Source organism: Diadema setosum, chromosome 1 (genome assembly GCF_964275005.1).
Source record: "Diadema setosum chromosome 1, eeDiaSeto1, whole genome shotgun sequence".
Taxonomy (NCBI): Eukaryota; Metazoa; Echinodermata; class Echinoidea; order Diadematoida; family Diadematidae; genus Diadema; species Diadema setosum.
In genome coordinates this window covers 49,203,793-49,221,002 of record NC_092685.1, presented here as the reverse complement: position 1 = coordinate 49,221,002, position 17,210 = coordinate 49,203,793, and the positions used below count along the sequence as shown (strand labels likewise).

General features: G+C 39.1%; 1 protein-coding gene across 1 annotated transcript in view; it reads right to left on the bottom strand.

Annotated features, from left to right (window-relative positions):
• Positions 1-17,210, bottom strand: part of LOC140236727 (disheveled-associated activator of morphogenesis 1-A-like) — an 88,569-nt gene that overhangs the window by 17,177 nt on the left and 54,182 nt on the right. The window contains exons 7-12 of the mRNA XM_072316655.1: positions 12,902-13,012; positions 5,843-5,946; positions 4,729-4,795; positions 4,082-4,199; positions 3,237-3,419; positions 2,379-2,446 (exon numbers count right to left, since the gene is read on the bottom strand). Coding sequence (XP_072172756.1) covers positions 2,379-2,446; positions 3,237-3,419; positions 4,082-4,199; positions 4,729-4,795; positions 5,843-5,946; positions 12,902-13,012 — 651 coding nt within the window. The remainder of the gene's footprint in view (positions 1-2,378; positions 2,447-3,236; positions 3,420-4,081; positions 4,200-4,728; positions 4,796-5,842; positions 5,947-12,901; positions 13,013-17,210) is intronic.

Below are 17,210 nucleotides of genomic sequence, written 5' to 3'. Positions count from 1 at the left end.
GACTAATATCATTCAATGGCAGAGTGATTTTTACTCATTTTGGGTAGGAAAAATTGAAACAAAACAGAAAATCTATTTTCCTTTGGAATCTGGAAATGAAGTGTCGATTTCATCTGGGATGATTTTCCTATTTTTTTTATGGAAATGGACACAGTGTCTTTGACATAATCTGGAGTACATCTGAGGGGAACTGTTTTGTTCAAGAAAACATTTATCTATAGTAACATTCCATGACCAGAACATACAAATTTAATGCAATTTTTTTTATATTTGTCTGATTTCTCATATTTTCATTGCTCTTCCGTTTTGACTTCATTACTATTAAGCAAATTAACTTTCTCAAAGTTTCTAAACATTAATAGCAACCTTTCAGAAAAAAAAATATATATGCTAAATGTAGCAGAAAATTGCAATACACCTTTCCATTTAACCACAGTTCCTTTCAAAGCTATATTGTCAGTTCAATTGCTAATATGGAATATTTGATATCAAGAAGATTGATTCTAGAAGCTAACAAAATGCATCATCAAATGATACAAAGAATATGCCAATTTTGAGGAATATTTACACAATCATTACATGATTGGGAAGATGAACAGGAATAGCTTGATAGACATTTTTTTTTTTTTTTTTTGCTGGGGGTAAATTTTGCAGTATTGCAGAAAACATACATTGGATCTTCGCCCAATTTATTCCTCTAAAAGTTATTAGTGTTCATAACAAATGTGTCAGCTTATTTTGGCTATATGTCTTCACATCAACATTGAATTGTTTTGGCATAAACAAGGGTAAATGCCTTGGAATTACAGTTCTAAATAAAAACAATAGTACACAGGAAATACTGAGCAAAGATGGCGACATAGCGGAAAGTTTTGCTCTTGAGTTAATGACACCGGAGTCATAAGAAACATTTCAAGCGAGACAGTGAGAACTATTTAAAACATGGAGAAGAAAAGGACACAGTGGACATTGTAATTTGGGTTAGACGTGAAAATCGGGTGAGCAACGGTAGGGATGAAACAAAATAAGAGAATAAAATCATACATTTGATATTGAGCAGCAAATTAAAAGACATAGAGCTGAAAGAGAAGCTACAATTAAACAAAGTTGGACAAACATATAGGCAAAATCATATTCATGAAGTGAAAGCACGAGCAGACTGATATTAATACTAACAATTACATGTAATTAAAAATATGATCAGATTCCATCAAAGAACCGAAATGTATTTACCAACCCCTGATTTGTAAAGAACTTACCAATATATCTAAAGCAGAATACATTATACTACATTTTTTTTTGTTGTTGATTAACTTTTTGCACTGCTCTGAATTTTTTCGTTGTTGCATTTTTACTAAATAGCATGTGTAATCCAAATACCCAGAGGTACTGCAGCTGAGCAAACTTTACATTAACTTGCAGAAAGTGTACTAAGTCTTAAAAGACACTAGATCTTAAAAGAATCATTAGAAGCACTTTTACTCGTAACATTCTACCCAATGCTTTGTCTAGATGCATAACAGCACTGCTGGTTTTTTTTCTGCATTACCGATTCCCCCCCCCCCCCCCATGTATGCATAGCTTTTATTCCACTTTTTTTCTTTTATCTAAAATACACATGTAGTTAGCATCCCATGGGTTAAGAGCTTTAGTCAAACATTCTTTCTTTGAAGAATCTTTGGTTCCTCTTCAGGAGCCATTCATCCCAAGCTTGACTAGGAAAGAAAAAAAAAATGCTTACATTTGCAACAAAGAAGCAGCCAAGTCCATCACAAAAAGGGAAAAAATAGCCCCCAGTAAATGACAACTCATTTCCAGGCAGACTCTCCAGCCCACACACTGTTGTCAAATGTTTTCTTGGCTCACCTTCAAACAGAAAGGACACTTAGTTATGTCCAACTTCCCTTTAAAATGTCCTCGATACTTTTGGCAACATCAGACCATTCTCCTGCCCAACCTCAGAGGCAGTAGGACATTTTCTCTTTCCTTGGCATTTGACAAATTTCCCTCTATTCTAGGCATGGTGTCTCGCTCACACTTCCTGTGACTTTTCCTTAAATATCTGATTCTAGTCTGTCACCATTTTCCCCCTGACAATCATGCACAAACCAAAGTTCAATACAAAACAAAGGCTTTTTTTTCTCAATATATTGCAGGGACTTGATTTTCAGCACTAATGATTAGAACTGACAACATTCACAAGAGGAATATTATTTTTCTGTTCACATTATATGTTGCATCTCCTGACTAACACATATTTCAATCAATATTTACATCCACTGGCACATTTTTACACCATGCATTTGCAGAAATCATAACACAGCTCGTCAGTACAATATCACAGATTTATTAGCTGATGAAAGGAGTTATTTTCTTACCCTTTGTTTCTCCTTGCCATCTAATTCTCTGTCTTTTCTCTCAAGTTGCTCCTTTAGTTCCACATATTCTATTAAAATGACAAGAAAAAGTTACAGATAAAAAAAAAAAAAAATCACTCATTTAGCATCATCCAGAAATTATGGTAGAAAACTAACCTCACAGAAAAATTTGAGCCTTAACAAAAAGGCTTTTGTTGTAAACCCATTCGCCAACTACATTACTTTTGCCTGATCTTGCATATTACCTTCAAATGCTAGCAAAAAGAATATCATAGCAACCTGGCAGAGTATGATACCATTTTTAAGACACTGCATCATGGAATATTTAAAAGGGAATTCAGGACCAGTTAAAAGGTGGTCTTATATGAAAGAGCAACATTTTGAAAGCACAAAGTAAAAGATTTTATTGAATTCAGACGAAAATTATGAAAGGATGTTATGACATTGTTAAGTTTCACTAATTTTCACAAAACAGTCAATATGAACAAAAGTTTAGACTAGTCAGTTTCACTTCTTACTATAGCAATGGATTGTTGAAACACAGTCCAATGAGGGTCATCAGAGTATGTAAAAGAGAAGAGGAAGTCAAACACCTGTAGGGTCACTGACCTATTACACATCACAACTTGTATAGCAATGCCACAGATTGCTTTGTCATTCCCCAGATTAACACTCACAGCGCCAATAAAGGAAGAATGCCGTGGCTATTGTACAATGACAGGCATGCTTTCGGCACTGGTAGAGTTAAGTGGCACAGCCGACAGGTGCATGGTCTTGACATACACTGTAGTTACAATAGCCTCTAACCTCAGACCCCATTTTTAATTGAAACGGAAAATCTGGATGGAGCGGGGTTACCTCTTTCCCTTTCCTCCGCCTCTCGCTGCCTGATGACGTCCTGGTTGATGACCTTCTCGATGACGTCCTTGAAGTTGATGTCGAACGGCGAGACGTCAGGATCGCCGCCGTCATCAAACTGTAGTACGATTTGTTGCAGCAAGAGGTCGACCAGAGACCAGTAGTGGATGCTCTTGCCTTGGTCTGAGAGTATACAAATGTTTCAAAAGAATGGGGCATTTCATTGACTCCTCACTTTCTGAAGAAATTTCATCTACATACATCATTTGGCTTCAGTGACATCTTTTTCATCCATATCAGAAAAGCTTGATTTAAAGCTACTCAGAATTTTGTCATCATCCCTGTTGGAGGGATGAAATACACTGCAAGCTATTATCTACCCTCTGAGTCTTCACAGACTTGGAATGGTGATCTGCATGCCAAAGACTGAATGTGCATCTGTACCATTATGCCATCAAAAATAATCTATTGAGAGACCTCACGTTGCCCAAATACGGCAATGCATATTTCCACATTCTGCTCAAGCAAAGAAAAGCATCACAGTTTGCATAAAAGGTTGTCAAAAATAAATACACACTAAACACTGAAAAATGATTGCTTTACAGAATAGAAGTACTGGTCAAAAAAAAAAAAGGGGGGGGGGGAACAGGAACCATATTACATAAATAGAATGAATACTCGTGAGATCAGTCACTGTGACATTTCTCAATTTGTACAATCACGGCACTCCTTTGAGTAAAAATTTCAAGTATCATCAGTTTCCTGTGAAATTACAGAAGATCCTAGAAATAAGAAAAGGACGGAAAAAGCATCATATTAATGTTGATATTTGTGTGATGACTTACTTGGAAGCAGCAGTAGATGTTGTAAGACCGACATGAGATGGGGGTAGGCCTCGGTGTGACTAATCTTCTTTTTGATGACGTCAAACATGCTGTTGGCATTTCTTGCATCCACATGGACCTGGCCAGACCAACAGGCAGACAGTTGTTACACACTTGTATGTGATGACCAAATCCTTAATGTTTTTACATCTGTATCCAACATTGTAATCTAATCTAGCTAGTAACAATCACACAAATCATGAAAGATTACAACCTGTGGGCAACAGACTATTCAGGCCCTCTCCACATCATTTCCATAGATTTTCTTCTTCCAAAATTACATTTAGTTATATATTCATTCATTCACATTTTCAATCATTTATGCTCTAATTCATTAACATGAAACTTTTCTGTTTAAAAATCAACTTACTCCCTCTGCTTTTACTAGATTAATTTATTCCCTTATTTTTTTTTCTTCCTTTATTCCTTCCTTCTTGCATTTGTTTATACATTCATTCATCTGTTCGTTCATCAACTAATGTCTCTATTAATTTTAATGCATACATACATACAACATTTACATACAATGTACATACATACATACATATATGCATACATTCATAGGATAGATTTTTTTTTTCATTTTTAAATAGATGATCCCTACTCACCATATCAAACCTCTTGGCAAGTTCCCTCTCATCCTCATTTCTGACTAACTCAAAGAAATCTAAATGTCTGTGGGGGAGAAACAACAACACCCAATTAATGTCAAGTGTCTGATACCGTCAAAGCCGTTAAAAAACAAAAACAAAAACAGGATTGAAGACAACAGAACGTCTTAAACTGCAGTATAATTCCTTTCTATCTCACATAAAAGATGGTGTAACAAGTGTTGGACATGTTGTGTATATAGACAATTTACTCAGGATTCAAGGTACATGTAGTCATATCTGTTCCAAATGATTTTGTAAAACTTGGAAGGGAAATAAAGTCAATCCTTCAAAGAGGGGTTTTCCCCATACATCACAAATCATACAAGAAAGGAATATGTACTGAAATATGTTATACGTACAGCTCCTGAGAAAAAAAAAATCTGGCATTTGCAATCCAACCTCAACAACAGAACATGATACAGTCACACAACTCATTCATTACAGGGTGCCAGCCCCTTTCATTGAGTAAATGACATCGAAGGACATCCATCAATATATCAAACATGACAACCTGAAACACTATACCTGGTTCAACATAGATGTCTAAATTTGTGACAAATCAATCCAGTGCCAATACATTTTAGAAGATTCAAGCTAATGTTTGTCTAAACTTGGTAGATTTTTATTTCCGATATTGTGCAGAGTTAATGAATTTGACTACATGTACTTCAATCTAATCTTTCTCCAGTATAGGAGCGATTTGTAGTTCATATGTAATTGTTCAGTTGCATAAATCAAAAGCCACTGAATCACTAAATTTGTGACTTATTCATCCATTGGTAACACATATACAAAGATGCAAGTTTCCGTTTCTGTCTCATATTGACAGATTTAATGAATGGAGCCAGTTTCATCAAATCTTTCTCTGATAAAATACAAGCAGAAAAATTCAAAGTTGCCAATTTAATGAATGTGAGATGATAACTTCTGCAACTAAACATTACATTGGGACTTGATGGGTTAAGGTGAGAGTGGAATTTTTGTCTCACTCTTTCATTTTCCTCCAACTTTCTTTTGAGGAACATTTATGTGACATACATTTAAAGTACAGGTATATACATGTACTTACTTCTCCAATGTTGCATTCTCAAGCAATTTTAACTTGTCGATCACTGGCTGAATACCTAGCATCAGGAACTCATATCGTAAGTGGATTCGGAACTCAAGGTTATCCTGCAAAGAAAGTAAACACATAAGATTGGCACTTTAGTGACTGGGCTGTGAATCAGTGACAAAGAATTGGTAATTTTAATACAAAGTGTTGTCTCTTGGCTCACTTTTGCAACCACAAAGATATAACTGACATCACCAAAATATTTCAACCATGAATGTGTCACTCGAAAAAATACAGCACATGGTACACTATGCATCAAATTGATATTCTACATATTTGAATATTGTACAGTTATGTGTGCAATGCAGTCTTGAGTCCTGCAGTTAATACTGAAGGCTGCAACTATGGTATTATTGGGCATTTCTCAGTGATGGGAGAATGACTGCAAAATTTCCTAAAGATACCATTCCCTAACTGCATTGACTTCTTTTACATACAAAAGGAAATCTAGGGGGAAAAAGACAAACAAATGGTGGAGTTAGCTTGTTATGTTTGAGCAAACGTCATCACCTGCACAAAAAATATCACAGGCACATCATCATCCCATGGATCATCATCATCTCAATAATCATCATCAACACCACCATCACCATCACCACCATCATTATCATCGTTGTCAATGTCATCAATATCATCATTATCATCATCAGTACCACCCTCATCACCATCAATCATCAACACTATCATCATCAATTATCATCAACCTGCGCTACCAACATGGCAAAGTGTATTACAGATGTTTCACATTCATTAGGGTGAACGTAATGAGACAAGTCTTGCTAAATTCATCTGTCCCTGAAACATTCATAATGTGCACACATCTGCTTTGGAACTCAAATCTGTGAGCCTAAGAGTCATGACACATTATTAGGAGCTCTGCTTTTGTCAATGGGTGGGGGTGGGGGTAGGGGGAGAGGAAAGAGGGATGTTATATGTGGACTTCACTATCAGGAAGTAATGAAGACTAATTTCTTGCTATTGCAGATGTGGGATGTGGCGCAGCTGAGCTAAGAGGCAAGCAGATCTTAATGAGGGAGGGATGGGTAATCTGGCCTGCTTAACTGAAGAAGTCTCTGAAGCCTCGTCTGGAGCTATCATCATCATCCCCACAGCTGTCTGCAAGGGAGGTTGTCTCCTCAGTGCTAGTCCCACAAACTCCCCTGAATACTGCAAAATCCACAATGCCCCCAATCTGATTCAAATATCAGAAGCCCCCCTCTGATCGCAGAGATAAAAACATGATCACCGAGAGAGCTGTGGGATGAGTGTGCTGTAAAATGCAGACGACTTATTACAGATTCAGGAAGATGGTATCTGCAGCTTGGTGTTTGTACCAGCATCGCTTGTAAACCAACATCACGCAATGCTGCAGAGTGAGCCATTAAATGACGGCTTGCTTGCTGAACAATGTCTGTGGGGCATTCAGAAACTTATAGGGAACACATTAACACATCATTTCATCCTATATTCAATAACTTGTCTTCCATGTATCCATATATACATACAACTAAAGCCACACTCCTCTGCTTATTTATTCCTTCATGTTCTTCTGTTACAAACTTTATCAGACTGTTCTTTCTCTGAAATTACTAAGAGCTCTCACAGATCCAAAGTGATCATGAAAGGTTGTTACTTCAAGGGACTGAGTCTGAACATATCTGAGTGCCACCCTGACCTCATGCCTGTATGATCTGACTGTTTAGTAACAGGTAAATGCTGGTTTCTTGGGCCTATTCTTCATGTTCATCATCCAGTCGCGATCAGGTTCAATAACCATCGCAACATGTTCCCATTCATTTTGGCATGCACACACATACAGCCTACAAAATTAAATTTTGTCTCTATTATCAGAATGGAAGTATGAGTGTAGGAGAGAAAGGTGGTGGGACTACTGGATGAGACAGCAATTGACAGAGCTGCCAACTTTCACACATCAAAATCACAGAGGTGCCAAAGAATAATCGGGGAGATACCTGTAAGTCACATGCATCCCTACAGGCAGAAAGTATTCCCAAAATGGGGGAGGCTTTTAATTTGCTTGTCAGAACATGAATGAGATATGAAAGATTTCGGGACGACTTGGCAACTTTGCAAGGGATGGCAACAGAAGAGAACGAGGGACACGGGAAACGGAAGAGTTTGAAGAGAAAACACAATAAAAGTCTGGACACAAACAGGATGGAGGAAGAGAGAGAGAGGAGAGAGGACAGGAAAACACTGATGGACAGAGGAAAAAAAAAAAGGATATTGGAGAAGGAGGCATTGAAAAGAGGAGCAAAGAGTAGCACAGGTACCCTCTGGGATGCCTGTAATGACAAGAATCCTGTGACCTTCTCTGTGTAGTCTCATGGGGAGGATTTTCATTCACTGTCATATGAATATCAAAGAGTCACAAACAGCCCCCAAAAATAGCCCGGCCCGGCGACCTGTCCTGACGAGTAAAGCAAACTGACAGCCCATTAAGCTCCCCTCCATCCCCCGATCCCACTTCCCTCTCCCACCGCTATCCAAGCTTCTTATCCATCCCCATCCCCATACCCCAACCAGACCCCTTCCCTGACCCCTTCCTCAAAGTCATGAGCCCTACACCCCTCCCAAACCCTTTGCTACTGAGCTTCAACACCCCTTCCCTCCTCCACTCCTTTCAAAACCAAAACCCATCCCCTAGTACGTAATACCCCCTCCCTGAGCCCACATCTCCCCACCCTACCAAACTAATGTAGGCCTACCCAAAGCCAGGCCTCTTCTTTCCCCTTACCACAGCCCACCCTAAACCCCTTGCCCATATCCAAGTCTCTATCCTGCTCCCGTCCTCATAAAAGGAAATAAATACAACATTGAACGTTGAGAGCACAAAATTATGAAAGCATTTTCTTGCGAGTTTCTGAACTAGGCTGAATAAGGCTGGGATATTACTCTTGGAAGAATATTTTTGACACTGTCATCACACAAAATGTAAAGGCAGTTTAGACTGCAGATGACATTGGAGCTTTAAATTCATCTAATTCACTTTCAAAAGTAGATTTATCATTGTTTATAAGAGATGTAAACACATAAATCTGATACCCTGTATTTAAATAAATATGAGTCAGAGTTATTCATCACAGTCAATTTCAAATGATTTCAAGTTGTACAAGCATGATGTGTAATATAATTATTTTCATACCATAGTTATTCTACTTCAACATTGGCCATCACTGGGTTGAAGCCAAGAATACGATTGACAAAGCATTTCTCTTGGCACTTTTTCACTGCACCTGCGGAACTCTCTGGTTCCAAACCAACAGTGCCACATGTCTGCCATCACACATGTGTCAGGGGGATGGGGAAGGGAGCTGAGATGGTTGTCTGTCCACAGGTGTGTTATGGCAGACTTGCGTTGTTCTACTTGTTGTTGTTGTTTTTTCTCTAGAGAATGATCAAATTATCAAAACAAGAAGATGGAAGCTACAAAGAGGAACAGGGAAGTTGTGATTGATAGCATCTGAACAGGACATGTGCTTCTGATTGGCTAATAGCCAAGCAGCATTCAATTCAAGGTGTAATCGCAAACAGACGTCCTAGTTCTTCACACAAAGGAGTAGTTCCACTGTGAATTCACACTTATTGAAGAGGCAGGGGGATCTCACCTTATGGCATCATATGACTCTTTATAGGTAGCTGTATTAATTGCTGAAGGAGGAATGGAAATGGAACAGTCTGCAAAGCTGCTAATGGGAGGTAGTGTAGGCTTGACAAAAAGGGATGGAGAGTGACAAAGCCGTTGGGACGTCCTGTTGGATCTGATGAAGGGAAGGGGGGTACCATGCCGCCCCGCTTTGACATGAGCCGGCCTTGGGTTTGGCTGGGAGGAAACCATCAATGAAGCCAAAAGGCAAGGGATGGAAATCACGCTAATTCCACCTGTCAGGGGGTATTGCTACTGGCTACTACAGCCTGTCAATGGTGTCAACAATACCAGTTATTCTCCAGATCAGCCCAGCTTTCGGGTTGCAGGCTTGCCTCAATACTCACTGTCATACATTGGTTCATGCCCAATCAGTTCACTCTTATAATTGGTATGGAATAACAACTACTCCCCCTTTGAACAGCTGATACAAGGTGTACCAATACGCCACAGAACAACAACAATCGTGACAACAATGACAATGACTATGATGACAACAGCAACAACAACAACAACAGCAAATGGGCATGCAGAATACCTTGGAACCTTAATCATTGAGATAATATTATGAAGCAAGGGTAGATAATGAATTGCAAAATCAAGTGTAGCTTGACTTTTAACCAATCAGCATGCAGCAGTTTTTAATAGGACTTACACGGCAAAGGCTGGATTTCATGTTTGGTTCTGAATGAAGCTTTCCGATTATTTTTTTAAAGAAGAGAGATATTTAAAAAGACTTAAGGTTACCTATTGCAATAATTTTTGTGCGTGGATGTTAACTGGATTCCATGGTAAAGGAAATCAGTAGGAAAAAAAGAAACAGATGGGTGGACAGATGGACAGAATGATACACATGCAAAAACACACATCAAAGAACAAAACAAAACAAAACAAAACAAAACACCCAAAACAAAACACACACACTTGAGTGAAAGCTGTTCTACACCGTTCCCACACATTCTTTTGTCGCTGGGTGAAACTGGGTGACGTAGGTGGCATTCAAGTGTAGCGTTCACAGCCAGACTTCACAGCTTAGGTTTCAAATCTAGCCTGACCTGGAACAGCTGTGCGGGGGGAAATTTTCTCTAGAACGGCTGCTGAAATCGATTACTTGAACGTCTATTCTAGGCAAGACCCAACTAGCTGACTGGAAGTTCCAATTTACTGGTCCAAGTTTAGATGCATAATTGTTGCTAAAAAACAGCAGAGGGTTAGGGCTGAAGATTAATCGTGGCACCTTTTTTTTTCTTCTTTTTCCACCTTTTCAACTGCATGCAGTCTAGCGAATAAACCATTTATCCTTCCTTCCTCTTATTAATGTATTACAGTACTACTGAGGCTGTCTTCTGCTGCTCTTTGGGTTGCCAGGCAACAAAAAGCTACAGTACACACAGTAAATGCTTGCAGCCATATTTAGAGAAAAAGCACATACACACTCTGGTTTGTATCAGCTATGGTTTCATCAGGGAGATGTATCACATCAACTTTGATCTAGAGAGGACTCTAGCCAACTATGACTTGACATTCAAGTACTTGCTTTCTTCAGATTATGGGATCAAACAGGCAGAGCACATTTGTCAACAGGTGGTTAGGCCTATTCACAATGTTACTATGGTTATAAGATCACACTGACTGGGTGTGGTTTGATTGCTTGATACTTTGGTATGATTAAGAGGAGTTTGATTACTTCCCTTCATTGTACTTCTTTCTTGTTCGCTCCGAGGGGTTTCAAGTTTCCAAAGAGTTTTGGCACACTTCATATTGTATCGCCTTGCTATCTGGCAACATTACTTCCCTTCTCTGAAATTGATTTACCCTCCCCCTTTCATGCACATATGTGTACGCACATGTACACTCTTTCACTTTTAGCAAACTTAATTCTATTTTGGATTAATTTTTTAATCCCCCATCACATCATGAAACATGCCAAATAGGTCACAACCTCCCACACTCGCATCAACATGAGAGTTGAATGATTAGCAGCGGGATTAGCTCCTCATACCCATATCAGGTTTCTTGTTTCTATTTTTCATTTCACAAAGCTCCATCTTTTAGAAAAGACTTTGCACATGTGCAAAATCATTTTTCTTTTTCTTTGCTTTTAATCAAATGCCAACAAAATTTGGTTCCACTGGGAGCATTAAAGTAGGCAGGAGTGTCTATACTACTGTAATAATGTTGTCTTTTCATCCTTGAGAATAGAGGAATTCCGAGCGGATGTACTCCTAGTGAATGGATGGATTACTCATTAATGAAAGTCCTCCAAATTCACGCGTGCACCTTCTGTCGGTGCCAACAAATCATCCACACTTTGCGCCATCAATCATTGGCTGACACTCCCACCATAATCAACTAGCGAGACCGTCAACTGCACGATGTTTCATCCGAATAATTATGTGCTGTTTTTTTTTCTCTCTCTCTTTCCTTTTTCCCAATGATCACTTCCCCTGAATTACCAATTAGAAGTCACAAATTAGTCACACAATGTATGCTTCCAAGCAACAGTGGAAAGCATGTCTGATGGCCGTGAAAGGAAAGGTGGTTTGTGTAAACATTTATGGCATGTGGTGTGCTGCCCTTCATTCCTGGCAAATGAGCTGACATGAATTACAGTGTATGAAACAAATAAGTTGACAAAAGGCTATAAAAAGAACATTTTTTGACACTGGTGCCTCTTCATGATATTGTATGTTTTTGCGATAAATTGAATATCACACTATTCTCATTCCTCTGTCCTTGTGTGTAGTTTGATTCTTTTGATAACTTTAATAGTGACATTTGTATTGTACAGTCTTGGTGTGTGGGCATGGCAGTGTAGTGGTAAAGGCTCTGGATCTGTATTAAAGCAAAGTCTGGGGTTCAAATCCTGCCAGCTGCATTAATCTCTAGACAATATATTTTGCCCATTCTATCCTTCAACATCCACATCTCATCGGCTGAGAACAAGAAGGGCTTTATCGCGATTTCGGGGGTACTGCGTCATTGGTACCATGGTGTAAAGCTTGATCTCCTCTGCATTATTATGTCAACTTTGAATTATTTTTGTTTTCAGAAAAAGTCAAATTCAAAACCACATGGGCACTATTTTACCCTACATTTGGAACAATGCTTACAAATCTACTCACTTTCGATTAAATAATTTTTTTCATTTCATGAAAATTGTTTTTATTTACACTCAAATCTCAGAATGTAATAGTGCCCTTCTGATTCTCAGGTGACGATCTGCAGGTACATACCTAGCAATGCTAGGGTAATGATAATGGCAGGGCACTTTGGAAGAGCAGTGTAAACACTGAAGAGGCTACCTTTAGGTGAATGAAACCATTATCATCATCATCCACACTCACCTCTCCTGCTCCGTACTTGATGACGGCATTGATGAAGGACATGACGGCAGTCTTGAGGTGGACCTCATCCCGGTACTTCCCTGTACTCCGGTCCAGATCACTGATTAGCCTCTGCAGAGAGGAACAAAACGACAAACAGACATTGTGGTTAGCAGCATCACAAAAAAAGAAACAAAGAAACAAACAAAAAAACATGTACCTTGGAAATTTAACCCTGTACTTTCAGACAATCTGCAATTCAACTGTTTCAGCCAGGTGCTCATAATTGCTGCACTGAATTCCTCCAAAATATACAATTAGTTGCAGAACAACAGTTTCTAATAAATTTTCACAGTTTTTATATATTTGGAGAAGAAATTGGTACTTTTTGTTTTTACTCATACTCTTTCTCTCTCTCTCCCTCTGTAACTCTCTCCACAAGATGAAGAGACACTGTTATGTTTTATTACTTTGGGTGGTTGCTCAGAAGGCAAAGTGTGTGATATTAAAGAACCACATTGCTCAGTTTAATTTGACCTGTCAGAAGATCAAAAAACAGCATTAAATCTGGCACTGTCCCATCACATGGTATTTAAAGAGAACAGGATCAAGGCCTACCCTTTTCACATCTTTGATGGGTTTCCTTAGAGAAACACCATCAACTAAACATATAGACATCAAAATTATGTCACCTGTTTCAAATTTCCCATATCTTTTTTAGAACCATGGAAATGGGTCTGTTTCCCCCTTGTGGGTGAGGTTTTAGTTGCAAGCCTAGTATTTCTGCTAGAAATGCAAGATGTATCGTGCAATATTTGTTCAAGTCTTATTCAGCTTGACTGGGTACAGGTATGAAAGAGCTCTAACAGCGCATATTCACATAGCTGGAATTTGCCCTAACCTCAAAATTTTGCACAATGTCATGATAAGACTGACACATCACATTAATAAGTCTGATATCTGAGGCTACAAGTCGAGAGGTGTAAAATGAGAAATCAAAAAAAAAAAAAAAGGAAAGAAAGAAGAGAGACTGTCCATATCGGAAGATGACTGATCTTCCATATCTTCCTGTCTTGTGTTGATGTGGTTTGGGGCATCCCTAATCACTAACAGGTGTTCCCTGATCCCTCGCCATAGCAACCAACTCCCACTCATGTCCTCCTATGGATGTCCAACCAGACACCTCATGTTCCTCCTACACTAGCCCCAGGTGAAAGAAGGGGGGAAGGGGGTGTTCTTCCCACCCCCTCTGAAATGGCCCCCTCGGAGTCCATGTTTATTAGTGTAACTATGGCATATCCCGTGCGGCCATTCTATTTCTGCTCCTGACATGACATCATACGTCACTTGCTCCATAAAACTGCTAGGTCGTGTGAATAGTCTCCCCGCAGAGTGTTATAAATCACTGCTTATCTGTAGGTACAGAGAGGTGATAAACTGTAGGGATTAATCAATGCTTGCTTGGTCTCTGAGGGAAGGATGCATATTGGCTTGCACTCTCTGGTGCACCAAAATTACGAAATATAAAACACTGTTGATTTAGTATTAAACAGTGCAGAGACTGCAAAGATTCAGGTTTGATAGTGCAACAAAAGTCTACATAATGCTTCTTCCACATCATAAAATGGTGCACAGTATGAAGATAAAAAGGTCTTATACGACTGTTTTTTTTTTCTTTAACACACACACACAAAAAAAAGTACAATATATTGGCAAGTTTCACTTTAACAGCAACTCATATCACAGATGAGACAAGAGTTTCTTGAGGAACTCATTACACTCACGCAAAGAATTTTTGAGAGTAAGAGTTTAATTCTAATTTTGAAACATTTTGAAAAATAAGCCTTATCGTTTGAAAAGGTTTAGATGTTTATTAACTGGTTTTTGAGGAAGATCTGATGACAGATCTTGCTTGGTTTCAGCAATCTTGAGATAATGGTGTCCTACCTTCCTGGGTCTGAGGTTCAAAGATTCTTTTAGAAAAGTATGAAGGAATCATGAAAGGACTCTATTCCTTTTCCTGATCCGGAGGGCAAGGCATGAAATTACTTTTGCAAAGACCCGTCCATCGCATGGCGGAGCAGAGCTGCTATTTTCATCTCACATCAAGCCTGGATTGTCCCTGAAATCATACTTCCTGTAGCCGGGCCACCCCTGGGATCGGGATCTCAACTCATCCATGGACAGTGGTCATGCCACAGTTCCACTTCCCTCCACAAACACGCCACTGCCACCAAGCCGAGGAGGGACAAGGCAATGCCTGCTTGGTTTCGCAACCTTCGACATGTAGCCGCTCTCTTTCGGTGGTAGCGAGCCTTCCCAGCTACATGTACCACCAAATCTGATCCGCAGACAGGAGTGCTACTGTCCTGAATATCACAATGCCAAGACAACATGGGCCAGTTTCACATCAAACTGTCTTCTGGATGTGCCGAAGAAATATGGTATTCTTCCAAAAGATCTCTTATTACTTTTTTGAAGTGTTTTGTAGCCATGTTCCAATCATCCTAAATTGCAAGATTTGCCCTTTTCCCCGCAAAGAAGGAATGAGGATGAGGCAATTTATGTAGAATGTCTACCTAATGAGCCATTGCTGAAAACTCCATATTTCTGTTCAAGACCCTAGAAAGTTTAGTTAATAAGACATACAACCCTGAAATGTGATATGTCATTGCCATCCCCTAAACTAATTAACTGGTTGGCATATAACCCTGTTTCTATGCACATTGTTATTTTATTATTATTATTTTTTTTTTATGCCAATAGACAAAATCTCTTCAAACAAACATATTGCATGTGGTTCCTTCATTTCTCTTTAAAAAACTGATAATGGTAAAATGTACTGCAGAAGGACATAACTGGTGAGGGATGGTGTGCATTACCTCGTCCTATGCCTACACTCCTTGACCTTTTCACTCAAAGTTACCCAAAATTGTCAGTTTCCTACTCAATCCCCTTCCATATAAAGGAGCAAAGAAATCCCACGAGACTGTAACTCGTAAAACCCAAATCCCAGGTCTGATCCTGTGCAATCTTCATGATGCTGAATAAGGTTCATCTCTGTGATATTAACCCACTGGGCACCACCCATCTTCAGACACAAAAGAACAGAGACAGCGAGCAACTGAAAGAATCGAACATCATCACACACACGAGAGAGGTCACAGCCACAGTTAGCTCTTCCTGGCCTGAAACAAGAAGTCTATCTGGTACGAATTAAATTGTTGGCAAAATAATCTAAATTACAGTAGAGTCAACCATTTTGTATACCAATAATCTCTACAAAATTGATAGATATTACAAGTCATCTAAAGAAAATTAAGAGAGCCTTAAACCAATAATTTCATTCTTCACTCCTATACAAAAAGTTAAAGCTGACATCCAGCTCATTCCAATTGTTAAAAAAAAAATCATGTTTAGACAAATTTGAATAAGAGACAGTGGGTCTCTGTAGTTAGGGTTTGTTAGCATCACTATACTTCTCATTCCTGCTTGAACATCCTTTCTGAGTTTCTGAAAGAAACCTGCATAAAAGTTCCTGTTCCTCCGCCATAATTTGCTGTCCCCCCACCCTCCTTTCTGCAAGTGGCTCCAGGGGGGGGGGGGGGGGGAGACACTCCACAGGTGAAAGATATTTGTTTAAAGATCATCTCTACAGTCATTTTCTACATAGAGACTTCCTACGTAAGCACCGGCTGTTATCGTTGGCTACATTCTTGACAGGCATGTGCTTTTGTTTGGCTCACAGGCATCTAACGACCGCAATCTCTAGGACACATGCTCCTCCGGCAGATGACACTTTGACATTCCCTATTCTTGATGACAAACACACAAAAGGTTATACGAAAAAGCTGTCACATTCATCCCCTCCCCAAGACCCCTCCCCACTTTTTTTTTTGTTCTTGCAGCTGGTGCTGACAGACAGTGACCCCCCACAACCTCCGCACATGGCAACAACTGTTCTCGCTTCCCTGCACTGAGAACTGTAAGACGATACATGTAATGTTCATCCCTCTTATCACAACATCAAATTAAATGATTTAGGCAGACATGCTGATCAGTATGAGTCTTGACTCTTTCTGTCTGTCAAAGAATCTTGCATTTCTAGTGCTTTTTTTTTTTGAAAAGATGAAATACATAGATCCTATACATTTACCGAAGTTCATCATACTTAAGTTGCTTGTCTGTGTCCATGAGCATGAACATGAACATGAACATGAACATGAACATGAACATGATTGAACCAACAGTTGAGCACAAAAATATGAATATACAGTTTGTATCTTGAATAAAGAGTTGAGAAGGGTCAAAGGAGTATGTTTTGTATTCT